The sequence below is a fragment of the Talpa europaea genome (assembly GCF_964194135.1).
Source record: "Talpa europaea genome assembly, chromosome: 1".
Lineage (NCBI taxonomy): Eukaryota > Metazoa > Chordata > Mammalia > Eulipotyphla > Talpidae > Talpa > Talpa europaea.
The window spans coordinates 131,502,289-131,519,236 of record NC_140073.1 but is presented as its reverse complement, the minus strand read 5'-3'; the positions used below and the strand labels follow the sequence as shown (position 1 = coordinate 131,519,236).

Genomic DNA, 16,948 nt, shown 5'->3' with positions numbered 1-16,948 from the left:
TCTTCTCGGTGCTTCAAACACACACACACTTCTGATTTTACCACTCATCATCCTATTAGCTAACAAACCACAAAATTCCTATGCTGATATTTAATGTTGATAGTCCAATCAGTTATAAATCTAAATACCCATGGAAAAGATAATATAAAGATAATATAATATAAAAAGATAATATAAATTCAATTCCAGATAAGATGCCATAGTCTGTGCTTAAAAATGTTATTCAATCTGCTAGTGCTAAGGAAAGAGGGAAATGGAAACAGGTAAGATAGAAAGACAGTGAACAGTGAGGGCTAGAGACAGAAGGAAGAAAGGAAAAATAACATTGAGGAAATGCATAGCACCTTTTGCCATCCTTAAAACAAGCCTGTGGGGCAAATATGCTTGTTTGTGATTTACAGATAAGAACACTAGGGCTCAAGCAAACTTTAAAATGTCTAAAGAGTGAGAGCCAGCACTCAAATTCAGACTTACTTAACTCCATACACTATCCTGAGAAAAGTCAGAAAATTATAATATGACAGGGAAGGAAACAGTTGGCTGGCTGAGTGGGAGACAGCCTCTACTGGCTAGTCTGAGATGCTTTTTATGTCCCAAGTATAAGCTGTTCTCACTAATTAGTTAGTCACACCCACCAGCCTCCTTGTTCTTCAGTACCTTTCCTCCCTGGCTCCACCGATGTCTACAGGCATTTGTAAATGGTAAAGCACTGTCGTATTAAGGTATAATATTCCATAGCCACAATTCTCAAAATTGCAGTTTCTGCTAACTCACCTCACCACCCACTCACTCTTTAATCCCTTGCAACCTGAATTCTTGCTTCAACACCACCAAAGCTTTCCCAATAATATGACCAAAATTGATGGTGTTTTCTCAGTCAACATTGAGCCAGACCGTGGGTGACTCTTTCCACAGAGGTTTCCCATTCCCCAGGGGTTTGTTATGTTTCCAACACAATGAGGATCTTGGGAACAAAAGAATTTTGGTGGACTAGTGCCACCTGGGCTGGGAATCCCTCAAAAACACAATCGGATCTGTCAGCCAACTCCAGCAGGGAAGGCTAGGCCTTCCCACTCATCAGGGATTCCTGGAACTTGTTCTATTGGACATTCAACACAGGCCAGTCTATGATTACCTTCTTGTCTTCTATGGTCACTACTCAAAATATAAGCCTCCATGACTATTTTTTAAAAAGATTTATTTATTTATGCATACAAGAGTTGGGGTACAGGCCAGAGGTATGTGTGGGGGGTGAGAGGAATCATCAGAGACAGAGTGGGGAACAGAACAGGCAGATTGACCAAAGTATACTGCTAAGGGGAGCAGTGGGCAAGGCAGAAGAGGTCTACTGCACCATGTGGATGGCTCCCTGCCTGGGGATCGAACTCATGCTGCAGAGGCTGCAGATTGCTTCATAGGTTGTGTCTTAACCCTTGCGCAACCAGGGAGGCCCATGACTATTAAACTCCCATCTCCCCAATACTACTTCAAAACCATTACTTCATCCATCCTTAAGTAAAAACCCCTGTTCCTGAATTTTTATGCCATTTGACTACATCTTCCCACTGCATTCATGCTATTCCCCACTAATCTCCATCATTTCCTAAAAACTTGGGGACCTGGGAGACAGTTGTCTCCTTAACATCAATTCCCATGTGAACAAGCTCAATCAACCTCCTCAGCAATAAGATCTGCTTCTCCATTCCATTTCAGCCCCTCACTCCCAAGGTCATACACTGGATCTTGCCATCAAATGCAAACTTTTGTCCTCTGAACAACAAATTCACACTCCTATAAAAATGACTTCTGCCATGATCTTCATTCAGAATGTTTTTACTTTGGTCACCAATGTCTTTTGTGCTGGAAATCCAATGAATACCTCTCACTCTTTCTCTCTGCAGCTTTTGGTAGTGTTGCCCATGTCCCCCCTTCTGGAGCTCTTTCTCTCATTGGTGTACCACCATTTCTTAATTGTCCTCTTACTGCTCTAGCTGCTTTTTCATAGGTTCCACCTTCTCTGCTGATCTCTAATATATTGATATTCTTTTTTTTTTTTATTGTAAAAACCAGATTTATTTTTTTTTTAAGGTTATCAAAATTAATTTAATTAATTTCTGTCTGGAGGGTGGCACAGACTTATCTATTTTTTTTTTTTTGTCCTTCACTATGCATTTTATTTTTTTTTTTTTATAAATTTTATTGTTATATTCCCCATACAATTGCAGCCCCCCATTCTGACCCCAATCCCTCACCTCCCGCCCCCGCCCCCCTAAAAGTGTCTCTGGTTCATAGTTTTTTGTTGATTTTGATTTTCACTTTCTTATAGTTATTCATTTTCCTGGTCCCTTATTTAAGTTTTCTAGATTCCTGCTATGAGTGAGACCATCCGGTATTTTTCTTTTTCTTTTTGGCTTATTTCGCTGAGCATGATCCCTTCCAGCGCCATCCATGTTGCAGCAAATTGCATGTGTTTATCTTTTTTGAATGCTGAGTAATATTCCATGGTATATATGTACCACATCTTCTTGATCCAGTCATCTATTTTTGGGCATTTGGGTTGTTTCCAAAGCTTAGCTATTGTAAACAGTGCTGCTATAAACATAGGGGTGCAGGTGTTCTTTGGAATTGATGTTTCTGTGTCCTTTGGGTAAATACCTAGGAGTGGAATTGCTGGGTCATATGGAAGCTCTATGTTTAGTAGGTCCAGAAATCTCCACACAGCTTTCCACAGTGGTTGGACCAGTTTGCACTCCCACCAACAGTGCAGAAGAGTTCCTTTTTCTCCACACCCTCGCCAACATTTGTTGTTGCTAGTTTTTTTAATATGTGCCATTCTCACTGGTGTAAGATGGTATCTCATGGTAGTTTTGATTTGCATTTCCCTGATGACAAGTGATGTTGAACATTTTTTCATATGCCTGTTGGCCATTTGCATTTCCTCTTCAGAGAAGTTTCTTTTAAGCTCTTCTGCCCATTTTTTGACTGGATTATTTTCTTTGTTTTTGTTGAGTCTCATCAGCTCTTTGCAGATTTTTGTGATCAGTCCTTTATCATTAGTGTTGGGTGCAAAAATGTTCTCCCAGTTGGTGGGGTTTCTCTTTGTTTTTGTTATTGTCTCTTTTGCTGTGCAAAAGCTCTTTAATTTGATATAGTCCCAGCTGTTTATCTTTGCCTTCACTATCACTGCTTTGGGTGATGTGTCTGTAAAGATGTCTTTGATGTGCAAATCACGTAGTGTTTCGCCTATATTTCCTTCTATATATTTTATGGTTTCAGGTCTTATGTCTAGTTCTTTAATCCATTTTGAGTTGATTTTTGTGTATGGTGTGAGGTGGTGGTCAAGCTTCATTCTTTTGCATGTAGCGACCCAGTTTTCCCAGCACCATTTATTGAACAAACTTTCTTTGCTCCAATGCATAGTCTTTGCTCCTTTGTCAAAGATTAGTTGACCATAAATCTGTGGGTTTATTTCTGGATTTTCTATTCGATTCCATTGGTCTGTATGTCTGTTCTTGTTCCAATACCATGCAGTTTTGATGATTATGGCTTTGTAGTATAGTTTGAAGTCTGGGAGTCTGATGCCTCCATTCCCTTCTTTTTTTTTCAGGAGAGCTTTGGCTATTCGGGGTTTTTTGTGATTCCATATGAATTTCATCAATAATTGTTCTATTTCTTTGAAGAATGACATTGAAATTTTGATTGGAATAGCATTGAATCTGTATATTGCTTTTGGAAGGATGGCCATTTTAATAATGTTTATTCTTCCAATCCATGAGCAGGGGATGTCTCTCCATTTCTTTGTGTCTTCTTCTATTTCTTTTAACAGTGTTTTATAGTTTTCTTTGTATAGGTCCTTTACCTCTTTTGTTAGATTTATTCCCAAATATTTGATTTTTTTTGTTTCAATAACAAAAGGGATGGTCTTTTTGATTTCTTCTTCTTCAGATTTATTGTTTGTGTATAGGAAGGCTACTGACTTTTGCGTGTTGATTTTGTATCCTGCCACTTTACTGAACTGATTGATGAGTTGAATTAGCTTTTCTGTGGAGTTTTTGGGGTTCTCTATGTATAATATCATATCGTCTGCAAATAGTGATAGTTTGACTTCTTCTTTTCCTATTTGGATTCCTTGGATGTCTTTCTCTTGTCTTATTGCCCTGGCTAGGACTTCCAGTATTATATTGAAAAGCAATGGTGAGAGTGGACATCCTTGTCTTGTTCCAGATCTTAATGGAATTGCTTTCAGCTTTTCACCATTGAGAATGATACTGGCTGTTGGCTTGTCATAGATGGCCTTTATGATGTTGAGGTATGTTCCTTGTATCCCAAGAATTTCAAGGGCTTTTATCATGAATGGGTGTTGCACTTTGTCGAAAGCTTTCTCAGCATCTATTGATATTATCATATGTTTTTTATATTTCTTTTTGTTGATGTGTTGGATAACGTTGATTGATTTTCGGATGTTAAACCATCCTTGTGCCCCTGGAATGAATCCTACTTGGTCGTGGTGAATTATCTTATGGATACATTGTTGGATTCTGATAGCTAAAATTTTATTCAGGATTTTTGCATCAGTGTTCATTAGGGAGATTGGCCTGTAGTTTTCCTTTTTTGTGTTGTCCTTGTTCGGTTTTGGTATTAGTGTAATGTTGGCTTCATAGAACGTGTTTGGTATTGTCCCTTCCTTCTCAATTTTTTGGAAGAGTTTGTGAAGGATAGGCACTAATTCGTCTCTGAATGTTTGGTAGAATTCATTTGTAAATCCATCAGGTCCTGGGCTTTTGTTTTTGGGGAGGTTTTTGATTACCATTTCAATTTCGCTAATTGTAATTGGTCTGTTTAGGTGTTCTATTTCTTCTTTATCTAGCTTTGGGTGATTGTAGAGTTGTAGGAATTTGTCCATCTCCTCTAGATTGTTAAACTTGTTTCCATATAACTGTTCATAGTAGTTACTGATTATTCTTTTGATTTCTGCTGTGTCCATTGTGATTTCTCCTCTTTCATTGATGATCCTGTTTATTTGTGCTTTCTCCCTTTTTTCCTTTGTGAGCCTGGCTAGGGGTTTGTCTATTTTATTGATTTTTTCAAAGAACCAGCTCTTGGTTTCATTGATCTTTTGGATTGTTTTTTTAGTTTCAATTTCATTTATTTCTGCTTTGGTTTTTATTATTTCTTTTCTTCTACTGGTTTTGGGGTTTTTTTGTTGTTCTTTTTCTAGATCTTTGAGCTTCGAGATTAGGTTGTTTCTTTGCGTTCTTTCTTGTTTCTTGATGTGAGCTTCTATTGCTATATATTTTCCTCTTATTACTGCTTTTGCTGCATCCCATACATTTAGGATATTGGTGTCCTCCTTGTCGTTCAATTCAAAAAATTTTTTAATTTCTTCTTTGATCTCCTCATTAGTCCAATGGTCTTCCAGTAGCGTGGTTTTTAATCTCCATGAGGTAGGAAAGTTCCTTGCCTTCTTTTTATGGTTTATTTCTAGTTTGATGCCTTCATGGTCAGAAAAGATGGTTGATATGATTTCAATCTTGGTGTATCTGTTGATGTTTGTCTTGTGCCCCAGTATGTGATCGATCCTGGAGAATGATCCGTGTGCGCTTGAGAAAAATGTGTACTCCGTTTTTTTGGGGTTTAGTGTTCTATAGATGTCTGTTAAGCCCAATTGCTCTAGGTCTTTATTTAGAGCTTTGGTTTCTTTACTTATTTTTTGTCTTGTTGATCTATCCATTGTTGATAGTGGTGTGTTGAAGTCTCCCACTACGTATGTGTTTTCTCTGATGTCTGTTTTCAGAGAGGACAACAGTTGTCTGATATATTTTGGTGCTCCTTCGTTTGGTGAGTATATGTTAATGAGTGTTATTTCTTCTTGAAGTATTGTCCCCTTGATCATAATGTAGTGACCATTGAGGTCTCTTTTTATCTTTTTGAGTTTGAAATCTGTTTTATCTGATATAAGTATAGCGGTTCCTGCTTTCTTTTTTGGTCCATTTGCTTGTAGGATTGTTTTCCATCCTTTAACTTTGAGCCTATTTTTATCTTTTGTAGCTAAATGTGTTTCCTGGAGACAGCAAAAGGTTGGGTTTTGTTTCTTAATCCAGGCTGCAACTCTGTGTCTTTTTATTGAAGAGTTTAGTCCATTTACATTTAGAGTTAATATTGATATGTTAACATCTGTATTTGCCATTGTGTTTGTCTTTCCTTTGATTTTATTTATTTATTCTTTTAATAACTTTTTTTTTTTTTTGGCCTTCTTTCATTGTTATTCGTCGCTCTGAGGTTCTGGCTTTAGGACTCCTTGTAGTATTTTTTGGAGTGGGGGTTTAGTTGCAATGAAATTCCGGAGTTTCTGTTTGTCTGGGAAGGTCCATATTCTTTCTTCAAAGAGGAAGGAGAGCTTTGCGGGATAGAGTATTCTTGGTTGGCATCTGTTTTCTTGGAGTCTGTTGACCATGTCCCTCCACTCTCTCCTTGCCCGTAGTGTTTCTTCGGAGAAGTCTGATGTCAGCCTGATTGGTTTTCCTTTGAATGTTATCTGTTTCTTCCCTCTTGCCAGCTTCATTATTTTTTCCTTGTCCTGGATTCTTGGGAGCTTTACTATTATGTGTCTTGCTGTATTTTTCCTTTCGTCGTGGAAGTTTGGTGTTCTTCTTGCTTCTTGTATATCAATTTTCAGCTCCTTCTTCACATTTGGGAAGTTCTCTTCAATTATCTCTTTGAATATTTTCTCTGTTCCTACATCTCTCTCCTCTCCTTCTGGTATTCCTATAACTCTTATATTTCCTTTCCTCATGGAGTCAGATAGTTCCCGAAGTCTTTCTTCGTTCTTTTTCCTTCGTACTTCTCTTTCCTTTTCTGTTTTGGTTCTTTTTATTTCTGTGTCTTCAAGATTACTTATTCGTTCTTCCATTTCATCTATTCTGCTTTCATTGCTTTTCCCAGAATTCTTTAGTTCTTCCATTAATTCTTTGATCTCCTGCATTTCTTTTACTTCCCTCTTTAGGGACTCAATTTCTTTCTTCTGACCATTGTTTTCCCTCTCTAGGGACTCAATTGCATTCTTCTGATCGTTGATTATTTTTCCCTTATCATTGTTTTCCTTTATGACTTCTGTCAGTTTTTTAATCACGGCAATTTTAAATTCTCTTTCTGGAAGGCTCAGAAATTCTTCCAAGTTATTGTCGTTGCAATCTGGGGGCTGGCTTTCTTTTTGTGGTGTGCTTTTTCTCTGGAGAGTTGCTAGGTTGCGTGTGGTTCTTCTCCTCCCTACTGTCTGTTTTCTAATTTGCCGTATGTGTTGGGACACTGTGTTGTTGGGACTTGCCGGCATCTTGGGTGGGCTTCTCTGTTCCCCTCTGGTTCTTCCAGGAGTCATCTGTCAGTTTCAAGCAGCCTTTACTGGAGAAAGGTCCCTGTTCTAAAATGCCGATGTGGGGACACACTCCCCTGTGCGCCTGGTCTGCCCCAGCGGTGGGTTCCTGCTCCCCTCTGGGCTTGGACTGCAGGCCAGAGGGGGTCTGGCGTGGGCGAACTTCCCCCGCTCACCTCTGGCTCCTGAGGAAGCCTTCTGCAGGTAGTCTTTACTGAAGAAATGTCCCTGTTCTAAAATGGTGATGTGGGACACACTCCCTGCGCTTCTGGTCTCAGGCACACTCTTCTGCGCGCCTGGTCTGCCCCGGCTGTGGGTGCTCGCTCTCCCTGTGGGCTCAGACTACTTGTTCGGAAGGGGCCCGGTGTGGGCTAACTCCCCAGCTGGCCACTAGCTCCTTCAGTAGCCTGTGCTGGGGTCAAGTCGCTAGGTGGCGCCAGAGATCTCTCCTAGAGCCCTTGGGGAGCTGATTTTCCACCCCGTGGGACAGGGAGCAGAGCGGGGATGGTAGGGTACACCTCAACGGCTTTGGGGTGCTGTGTCTGCCTTGTGCCCCACCGTCGTGGGGAACCCACGCCCCTAATTTCGTGCCCCGGGTCTCAGTTCCAAAGCCCTCAGTTCCAGGACGCGGGCTGTAGCCCAGATCAGTGGCGCGGGAATGGCGCCTTTTGAATCCCGCTCCCCTGCCTGGGCGCCTTGTTCCTGCTCACTCAGGGAGGGCCTCCGCCCGGGTCTCAGTTCCAAAGCCCTCAGTTCCAGGACGCGGGCTGTAGCCCAGATCAGTGGCGCGGGAATGGCGCCTTTTGAATCCCGCTCCCCTGCCTGGGCACCTTGTTCCTGCTCACTCAGGGAGGGCCTCCGCCGTCTCCCCGCAAGCCTAGGTCGCAGGCGCAGGGGCCTGGGCAGCTGCAATCCGAGGGCCGCTTTCGCGCAAGCTTACCGGGCGGCTGGGGCTGTGTGCTGGTGCTGGTCTCCTCCTGGGGGGTGGGGCTCTCTTTAATGGCGCGTGGAGCTCACCTCCGCGGTGGATCCTGCAGGGTTCGCCTCAGCTCCCGTTCACGGGGTGTGGTGGCTGAAATAGTTCCTTTCCACTCACAGTCCCGCTTGCTGCATCCGTTTTTCTTGTTGGGCTTTTTGGTTTGTTGTTTCCCTCGTCTCTGCCGGTCGGAGAGTGCCGCCTCTGTGGGCGGGGGAGGGGAGCAGGGTTCTGCGCTTCCCTCCCTTCTCGCCCTCTTTTATGGCAACTTTCTTCTTCGGGCAGTTTGCTGGAGTCGTCCGTTTATCTTCCGTGTCCCAGTTCTCACTGGGACCTGCCGCTTTTCCTCCCTATTAACTTTTTTTAATGGGAGATCTTACTCGCAGCGTCTCCTCGCCGCCATGTTGCTCTATATTGATATTCTTTAGGGCTCCATACTTGGCCTTCTAGAAGGCTAGAAAAATAACTGCTGATTCTTCCATTTCCAATCAGTTCTAAGAAACTGATTTCATGAATGTCTACATTCCTCCACCATCATCTTTCACCTGTGTCACTATTGCCCTGATGAGCCTTAGTCAAGTCTGGAAACCTAAGAGACACCAGCATTTACAGAATGAGATGAGGAAATGGGTACAAGGGTGGGAACAGAAGGAAAAACTAGAGAATATGGTCAGGGAATCATAATAGTAAAAAAAAAAAAGTGCTATCCTCCCTTTAATCTATGTAGTTTGATGTGATCTGAGTGATCTTTCTAAAATAAAACTCAGAATTTATCAACTCCTTGTTTAAAATCATTTAATGACTCTTTATACAGAATAGCCTGACATTGCATGACCCTTCATGTTATGGCTCCTCACTACCTTTCAAATCTCATCTCTAACTACCCCTGATGGCTAATTTTAAACTCCAGCCTTCCTGAATTATCTTTAGCTCTTGGAATGTACCATGTCCCCTCTGGCATTCTGCATTGTCACGGCTGCCTCTACTCTGGGAAACTCATCCTTACCCCCACTGATTTTGATTGGATAACTTCTTCATTTGTGCCTCCATCTACCTCCAACATAACCCTCTGTTTATTAGTACATCCCTCAAAAGCCTACAAAGTCCTTGCTGTCAAATATGATTCTCAGTGTTATTTCTTTTTTTTTAAAGATTTATTTATTCATGCATACAAGAACCGGGGAACAAGCCAGATGTGCAGGAGGGTAAAAGGATTCACCAGAGACAGAGCGGGGAGCAGTCTTTAATTGCAAACTTCATGAGTCAGTTATCTTCAAATCTGTGTCTCCAGCTGATATCTCCCTTCTGAGTAGAATCTCCTTTTCCATTACCTGCTGCTCATCTACCTGTGGATATTCCATTTCAACTAGGAACTCGCCATGTCTAAAACAAGACACTCCTCTTCCTCTCCCAGCCAACTATTTCTGTTAACAGAGCTACAATTCTCCTGGTGAACCACACTCAAAACTGGTCAGATTTGGCACCACCCTTTCCCTCTTTACGCACAGTTAATCACCATGTCCTGCCTCTTGTTTCCATTTTTCATTCCTTTCCATTCATACCTTCACTACCATAATTTAGGCCTTTATGACTTCTTATCTAGACCCTTATAACTAAAGTATAGTCCTCAACCAGTGATCACCTAGGAGTATGTTGGAAATTCACAAGCTCAGATCTCACCCTAGACTAACTGCATCAGATCCTCAGGTCATTCGTCTGTTCATTGAAGTTTGAGAAGCACTGGGCTAGACCACATCAATAAACTCCTAACTGGAATCCCTGACTCCAGTCTCCTCTCTTTAATCTATCCCACAGACCACAGTTACATAAATTTCCTTCTGATCATGTCATTCTCTCTCAACTCAAACCTTTTTAATGACTCAACTGTCTAAGGAATAAAGTCCACATCTTAGAAAGTGAGGCTCTCAGCCATCTCCCCAATCTATTTCCCCAGACTTACGTATCCTATTTCACGAATATATTCTACATTTCAGGCCAAACAGGAACAGAGTATGGCACTAGTAGAAAGAAATTTTAACAAAGAATCACTTTTAGCCAAGCCAAACCCTAATTCTATAACCTCTAGCAAAATATTTGTCCTCTCAAGCTTTGGATTCCAATTCTGCAAAATGAGGACGTTAGTTAGATCAGCCCAGTGTTTTTTAAAGCTTTTTTGACTGCAATCCACAATAAGAAATAGATATATAATATCTATTGTATGTATATACACACATGCACATATATACACACACATACATACCCAATATTCACATCCATACATAGATATACAGTTTCAACTAGAACACACATTGCACAAAATAAGCGATACTAAGTACTAAGTGTAACATACTATCATTTTCTATTCTCTCTCATCCATTCCACTTCATTTTTAAAAGTGCTGGTTATGGGCCTCCCAGGTGGCGCAGCGGCTGAGCGCTGGGTTGCGAAGCTGCCCGCGGCTGCAGCGCCGGTTCGATCCCCGGCTGCTCCCCGGCCACCAGAGGAGGGTCCCACATGGCGCGCAGACCTCTCCTGCCGCCCGCTGCTCCCCTCAGCAGTGTACTTGGGTCCTTCTGCCTGCTCTGCTCCCCGCTCTGACTCTGGTGAATTCTCTCACCCTCCCGCACTTCTGACTGTACCCAGTGCATGTATAAACAAAACAAACAAACTAACTAAATAAATAAATAAAAAAAATGCCTCTATTAAAAAAAAAAAACCTAAAAGTGCTGGTTATAATCATCAAATTGATTTCATAACCTACTAATAGCTCAGAACCCAAAGATTTGAAAGACACTGCGGTCTTGCTACCCCTAACGGTCTATGACTTTTGAATCCTTGAACACATTCTCACTTCCCAGTTCCATACCTTTGGTGAGAAGATTCTTCCTGTAAAATCTTCTCCTATTCCAGCCCCTTCAAATACAGTGCTTTGTTTTATGTCTTGACTTAATGAAGCCTCTTAAATGAGAAGATACCTGTTACTCCTTGCATGTCTACAATGCTAGGTCTTACTTCCTCCTTCGCATTATTCATAAATATTTTGTAATACTATTGGCGTATATTGCTCTTTTCTTTTTCCTTTCTTTTTTCCCTTTCTTTGTGTTTGGTTGTAAGTGCCTTGAGGACAAATAATCATGACTTCTATGTCTTCTTATCCTTCACAGCATTTAGCACAGCATCTGTTATGTGTGGGCACTCAAGCCTGAAAACTTTTTTCAGTTTTTCCTCTCTATGCCTTTCATCCCTTGCTCTATCCATTCCTGTCAGTAACCTACATGTCTTCACTTCCTTCCTTAGACTATGCTCAGTTCCATCTTTTCAATTTGCCCAACTGTCTTTTCCTTTCACATATCTGGCAAAAACCCACTTTTCAATCAGTCCAACTGCTTTCTCTGCACCTCTATTCAAATTTCTAAATATTGTCATTAAAAGGAATTCCATGATCATACGGATAATTTAATGGTTTTCATCTTTACCAGGGCCCTTAACTCATCACTAGACATTCCTTTTTGGCTTCCCTACTTAGTACTCTATCCCACTTTCAATAGCTATAACATTGGTTTTCAACTCTCTTCAACCTTGTGACTTCAAGCTTTTTTGTCTTCTTGCCTCTAAGAATGGAGATTCCCTTACTATGCAGTCTTCATAATATTCTTAGCTAACGACCATAGTTATCATTTTGCTTGTTATGCCCTATTTAAGGTCATTGAAAACAAAAAATACAACTTATTCATTATTGAAACCTCAGAACTTAATATAATACTAAATATTTCTTGAATGAAATAATCAATGAATATGTAAATATTAAATGAATAAATACTTTATATATAAATTTCATAAGGTTATATTAATGGAAATGGAAAGTATGAACTACAAATGGCTTCTAAAATTTATAACAGGGCCTCCCCGGTGGCGCAGCAGGTTGAGCACAGTGCTGTGAAGCTGTCCCACAGCCTCTGCTGCAACACGAGTTCAATTTCCAGCCAGCCAAGGAGATTCCTACATGACGTGGCAGACCTCTCCTGTTGCGCCCGCTGCTCCCCTCAGCAGTGCTTTCGGTCCGTCTGCCTGTTCTGCTCCCCACTCTGTCTCTGGTGAATCCTCTCACCCTCCTGCACCTCTGGCCTGTATACCAGCTATTGTATAAATAAAAAAAAAATAGATCTTTAAAAAATAATAAAAAAATAAAATGTATAACAAATGTGCATTACCTCTAGTTAAGAGCTTGTTGTTATTGATATTCCAATGACTAGAAAACTGGAAGTTGGTCCCACATATAATAGGATCTATAGAGCAGGCAAAAGGGTAACTGATTAAGAGCCAACAAAGATACTAGTTTGCTTCCTACTTCTATTGGGAAACTATAGCCATAACACCAACTTGATTATAGACCACCATAAAGAAGGTATTTGTTTTATGATGACCTAGCTTCACTTCTTTCCTTTTAATTGGCTTACACTTCTAAAGATACATTTGATGATAACAATGACTGACAGTGTTAGGCTGCCCAGAAAACAGATAAATATTGCATCATATTTTGAGGGGCAACCCCTTTTAAAAAAAAAATTTCTCTAGCCCATCAATGATGTCTTTCTTCTGATTTAGTATCATGAGACTTTGTCTTGTGGTAGCAGTCTGCTTCAAAATTCTCCTTCTGTGGGCAAGCGAGAGGAGTCCTGAACCTTAAAGTACTCACCCTGACATTGTGAGGATGAAGCCCTCCTGGGTGCTGAGTCATATACTGGGCCAAGTCTGTATGCTAGACAAAATGGTTGGAGAGCAGAGTCAGCCATGCTTGGATAAGGTCCCAAAGCAGACCAGAGACTTTATTGTCAGAGGTATTACAAAGTTTAGAATTTTGGAGAATAAGTTGCAAAAAGTACAAAACCAGATTTTTTGAGACCCCCACTGTTAAGGTCAAACACAATGTGTCTTTCTTACTGACTGCTCTTAGAAGGAACCCTGTTTCTTAGCACAAAGAGATGCTAATTTTAAATGACTGCTATTGAACACAATGACACAAGCATGTTTCACTTTCCAGGGAAGCAAGATAAGTACACATACTTGTGATTCCTGGTTTTTTGAATACTTTTTCTTTCAAAAATATAAAATGAGTTATTATTTTTGTAAACTTTTGTACAGTTTTTAAAATCCTTGTGATTTACATTTTTATTGTCTGGGAAAATGTTGAGTTATGCCCACATAGTGATTAAAATAAGTGCAAAAGCTTTATTTAGGGAGCAAACTCAAAAGTGCTTATTTATTATTGCTGGTGATGGGGGAGGGAAAAAACAACAAATATATTGCATAAAGAAGTAGAACTAAAGAATGAGCATGAGAACAATAGTTTCTAGTAATCACAATAACGAAAATTTCCATGACACTTTCCACATTGTACTGAAAGTTTTATCATGCCATAAAATATTAACAGATTCATTATGTGAGCACTAGTCTTTTTCCTTACTTTGTAAGATGCTGTGGCAACTCACCATGTATTCAAACACAAATGTCAGTGTCTCTTTGGTGTGAATGATGTCATGCAGGAGCACAACATTAGCATGTTTCAAACCCTTCAGGAGAGAAGCTAGAAAAATAAAACAAAATGTTAATTCAGTCATCGATAATGAAAGTACTGTTTTAAAGATACTAAGCAATATTTGTTTTTAAAACATTTCAAATCAAAGTCTTGTTTTTTACTGATTGAAAAAAATTCTTATTTTTAAATAACATTTAAAATTACAAATGACCTTCCTTATTTGCTAAATGATGAATCATTGTGTTACATAATTTATTTTTCTTACAGTTTAGATTAGTTGCAAAACGCATGCTTCCATTTACCTAATCAATTTCATCAAAGCACTCAAAGCACTTTGCAAATGCTTTCCTTTGGGAATTTTATCATCTCCACTTCAGAGGTACAAGAGAGGAGGCCTGGAAATATGAAGGTCATTGGAAAGCAGGAGTGTGACCATTCTCTAAAATTCAAAGTCCCATAGTGGGTCATCAGGGTCCATGGATGTGATTGGTAGTTAGCAGGGATAAGAGCAGTGAATGAATAATTGTTGAAATATAATAGAGAGTGTAAGGATATCTTAAAGGGAGAACCACGGACTTCTATCGAAGGAAGAAAATCCAAACATGAAAAGAAAAGAGGCCAAATGTGGGGATTCCAGGGGGGTAAAAGTAGGGAGGACTGAGGACTATTTCTTGCTTTTTCAATAATGGTTATTATTAGGTGATTAAAGGAAACCGTAAAGGGGAGAGGTTACCTCAGAAAGTCAGTGAGTAGGCTATCTTTAGGGGTTCCAAAGATAGGAAAACACCTAGCTTCAGGAAGGTGGAGGCCAGAAAGGCACAATAAGGAAATGGTGAGTCTTAGCTCATGATATTCCTCCATGAAGAAATGGCATCCTTCAGACTTAAAGGAAAGTAAAATTTAAGTTTCAAAACTTCAGTCAGTGTTCTCCAGGGTATATCTGCATAACATGAGTCTCCTATACCAACTCTCACCCAGAATTCTATAAAATTAAAACACACTCAAATATTTCCTTCAAATTCTGGGACAAAGTGACTTTCTTTAGGAATCTTACCTTGCTGTAATGATCCTCTATTGTTTTGCCCTATGGCAGCCATTCTCTCTTTAGTGGGGACACTTCTATTTTCCTCTGGGTAACCAACAATCTTCTTACTCAGCCCCATGCTATTTGGCGGGACTGATACCCCCCAAGGGTGGATATGTGATCCAAGTCTGGCCAATCAAAGCACAGCAATCCCCTAGCCATAGTGACTGGTGTATTTATAGGCACAAAACCCAAGCCTGGGAGAACCCTACTTTGATGGTATCATCTGGAAAGAAGTGTTTTCTTGTCCATGGTGAGAACTGAGCTTGTAGAATTTAGCTAGGAGCTGCTGTGCCCAGATTACCAACTTTGGTGAGAGCATGTTGGGGAATAAAACTAACGCAGAAAAACCTGTGTTGGAGAATGGAAAAGCACGGATTCCTGGTGACATATACAGGGAGATGGCCGTAAGCCCAGTTATCTGATCTGTGAGCCAGCAAATTTCTTTCTTTGTGTACATAAGCTCAAAGGTGGGAAACGCTTACCACCAAAGAGCCCTTATTACACCTGTAAATCCTCCTTTGCTCTAATGACTCATATGCTAACTCTTACTTTTTGCCCCCTGAATCCTTATAAGCTAAATTTATCACTCCACTTTTACAAGAACATTGCTTTGTAAATGTAGTTTCACAGGCATCTGTTTAATGTCCATAGTCTGGGACTGAGGCTACATGGGAACAGAGGGAGTGACTTTTCCTCTTTTCCGAAGGCTACCACACCATCTAGAGCAATCCTCAGCCTAGAGTAAGCACTTAACTTATCAGATATATTTGTCAAGTGTCTTAACATCTGACCATGGAGCCAGAAACTCTAATGAGTTCCAGATCTTTCACTTTTTTTTTTTTTAAAGAGGCATGTATTATTTATTTATTTGTTTGTTTGTTTGTTTGTTTGTACATGCACTGGGTACAGTCAGAAGCACAGGAGGGTGAGAGAATTCACCAGAGCCAGAGCGGGGAGCAGAGCAGGCAGAAGGACCGAAGTACACTGCTGAGGGGAGCAGCGGGTGGCAGGAGAGGTCTGCGCGCCATGTGGGACCCTCCTCTGGTGGCCGGGGAGCAGCCGGGGATCGAACCGGCGCCGCAGAGGCCGCGGGCAGCTTCGCAACCCAGCGTTCAACCGCTGCACCACCAGAGAGGCCCCCCAGATCTTTCACTTTCTAGCTGATTGAACTCATGAAAGAATCTCAACCCAACTTTCAATCATTCCGTAGAAAAAGAGATAATAACACCTTTTTTTTTTTTTTTTTTTTTTTGGTGGGACCCTCTACGGTGGCCAGGGAACTAACCGGCGCTGCAGAGGCTGCAGGCAGCCTCTCAGCCCAGTGCTCAACCGCTGCGCCACCAGGGGAGGCCCTATGATAAAATATTTTTTAGAGGCCAGTCAAAGTTCTTATGTCTTAGTCAACTCACATTGTAATCAACTTACGTGGCATAGACAGGATAGCATAACCAATAGACATTTACTTTTTTTTTTTTTCAGGGAACAACAACTATGGAATTTATTTAACAAACCAGGGAAAAACAAAGAGTTACTGAGGCCAAAAAAGACCCTTACCTCACCCAAAGCAGTGTCCAGTGTTTATTTATTTTTTATTTTATTTTTATTTAAATTTCATTTTTATATTCCCCATACAATTACAATCCCCTTATTTTGACCCCAATCTCTCCTCCCCCCCCCCATAGAGTGTCTCTGGTTCATAGTTGTTTGTTGATTTTGATATTTTCTTTCTTATAGTTATTCTTTTTCCTGGTCCCTTATTTAAGTTTTCTAGATTCCTGCTATGAGTGAGACCATCCGGTATTTTTCTTTTTCTTTCTGGCTTATTTCGCTGAGCATAATCCCTTCCAGCTCCATCCATGTTGCTGCAAATTGCATGTGTTTATCTTTTTTGAATGCTGAGTAATATTCCATGGTGTATATGTACCACATCTTCTTGATCCAGTCATCTATTTTTGGGCATTTGGGTTGATTCCAAAGCTT

General features: G+C 40.6%; 1 protein-coding gene across 4 annotated transcripts in view; it reads right to left on the bottom strand.

The window, feature by feature from the left end:
* The window catches only part of CDK15 (cyclin dependent kinase 15), a gene marked incomplete at its 5' end in the record, with an annotated part of 81,203 nt that overhangs the window by 46,838 nt on the left and 17,417 nt on the right, over nucleotides 1–16,948 (bottom strand). For all 4 annotated transcript variants that reach the window (XM_084230557.1, XM_084230560.1, XM_084230558.1 and 1 more), the window contains 2 exons: nucleotides 13,042–13,104; nucleotides 13,835–13,929. In XM_084230557.1, coding sequence (XP_084086683.1) covers nucleotides 13,042–13,104; nucleotides 13,835–13,929 — 158 coding nt within the window. The remainder of the gene's footprint in view (nucleotides 1–13,041; nucleotides 13,105–13,834; nucleotides 13,930–16,948) is intronic.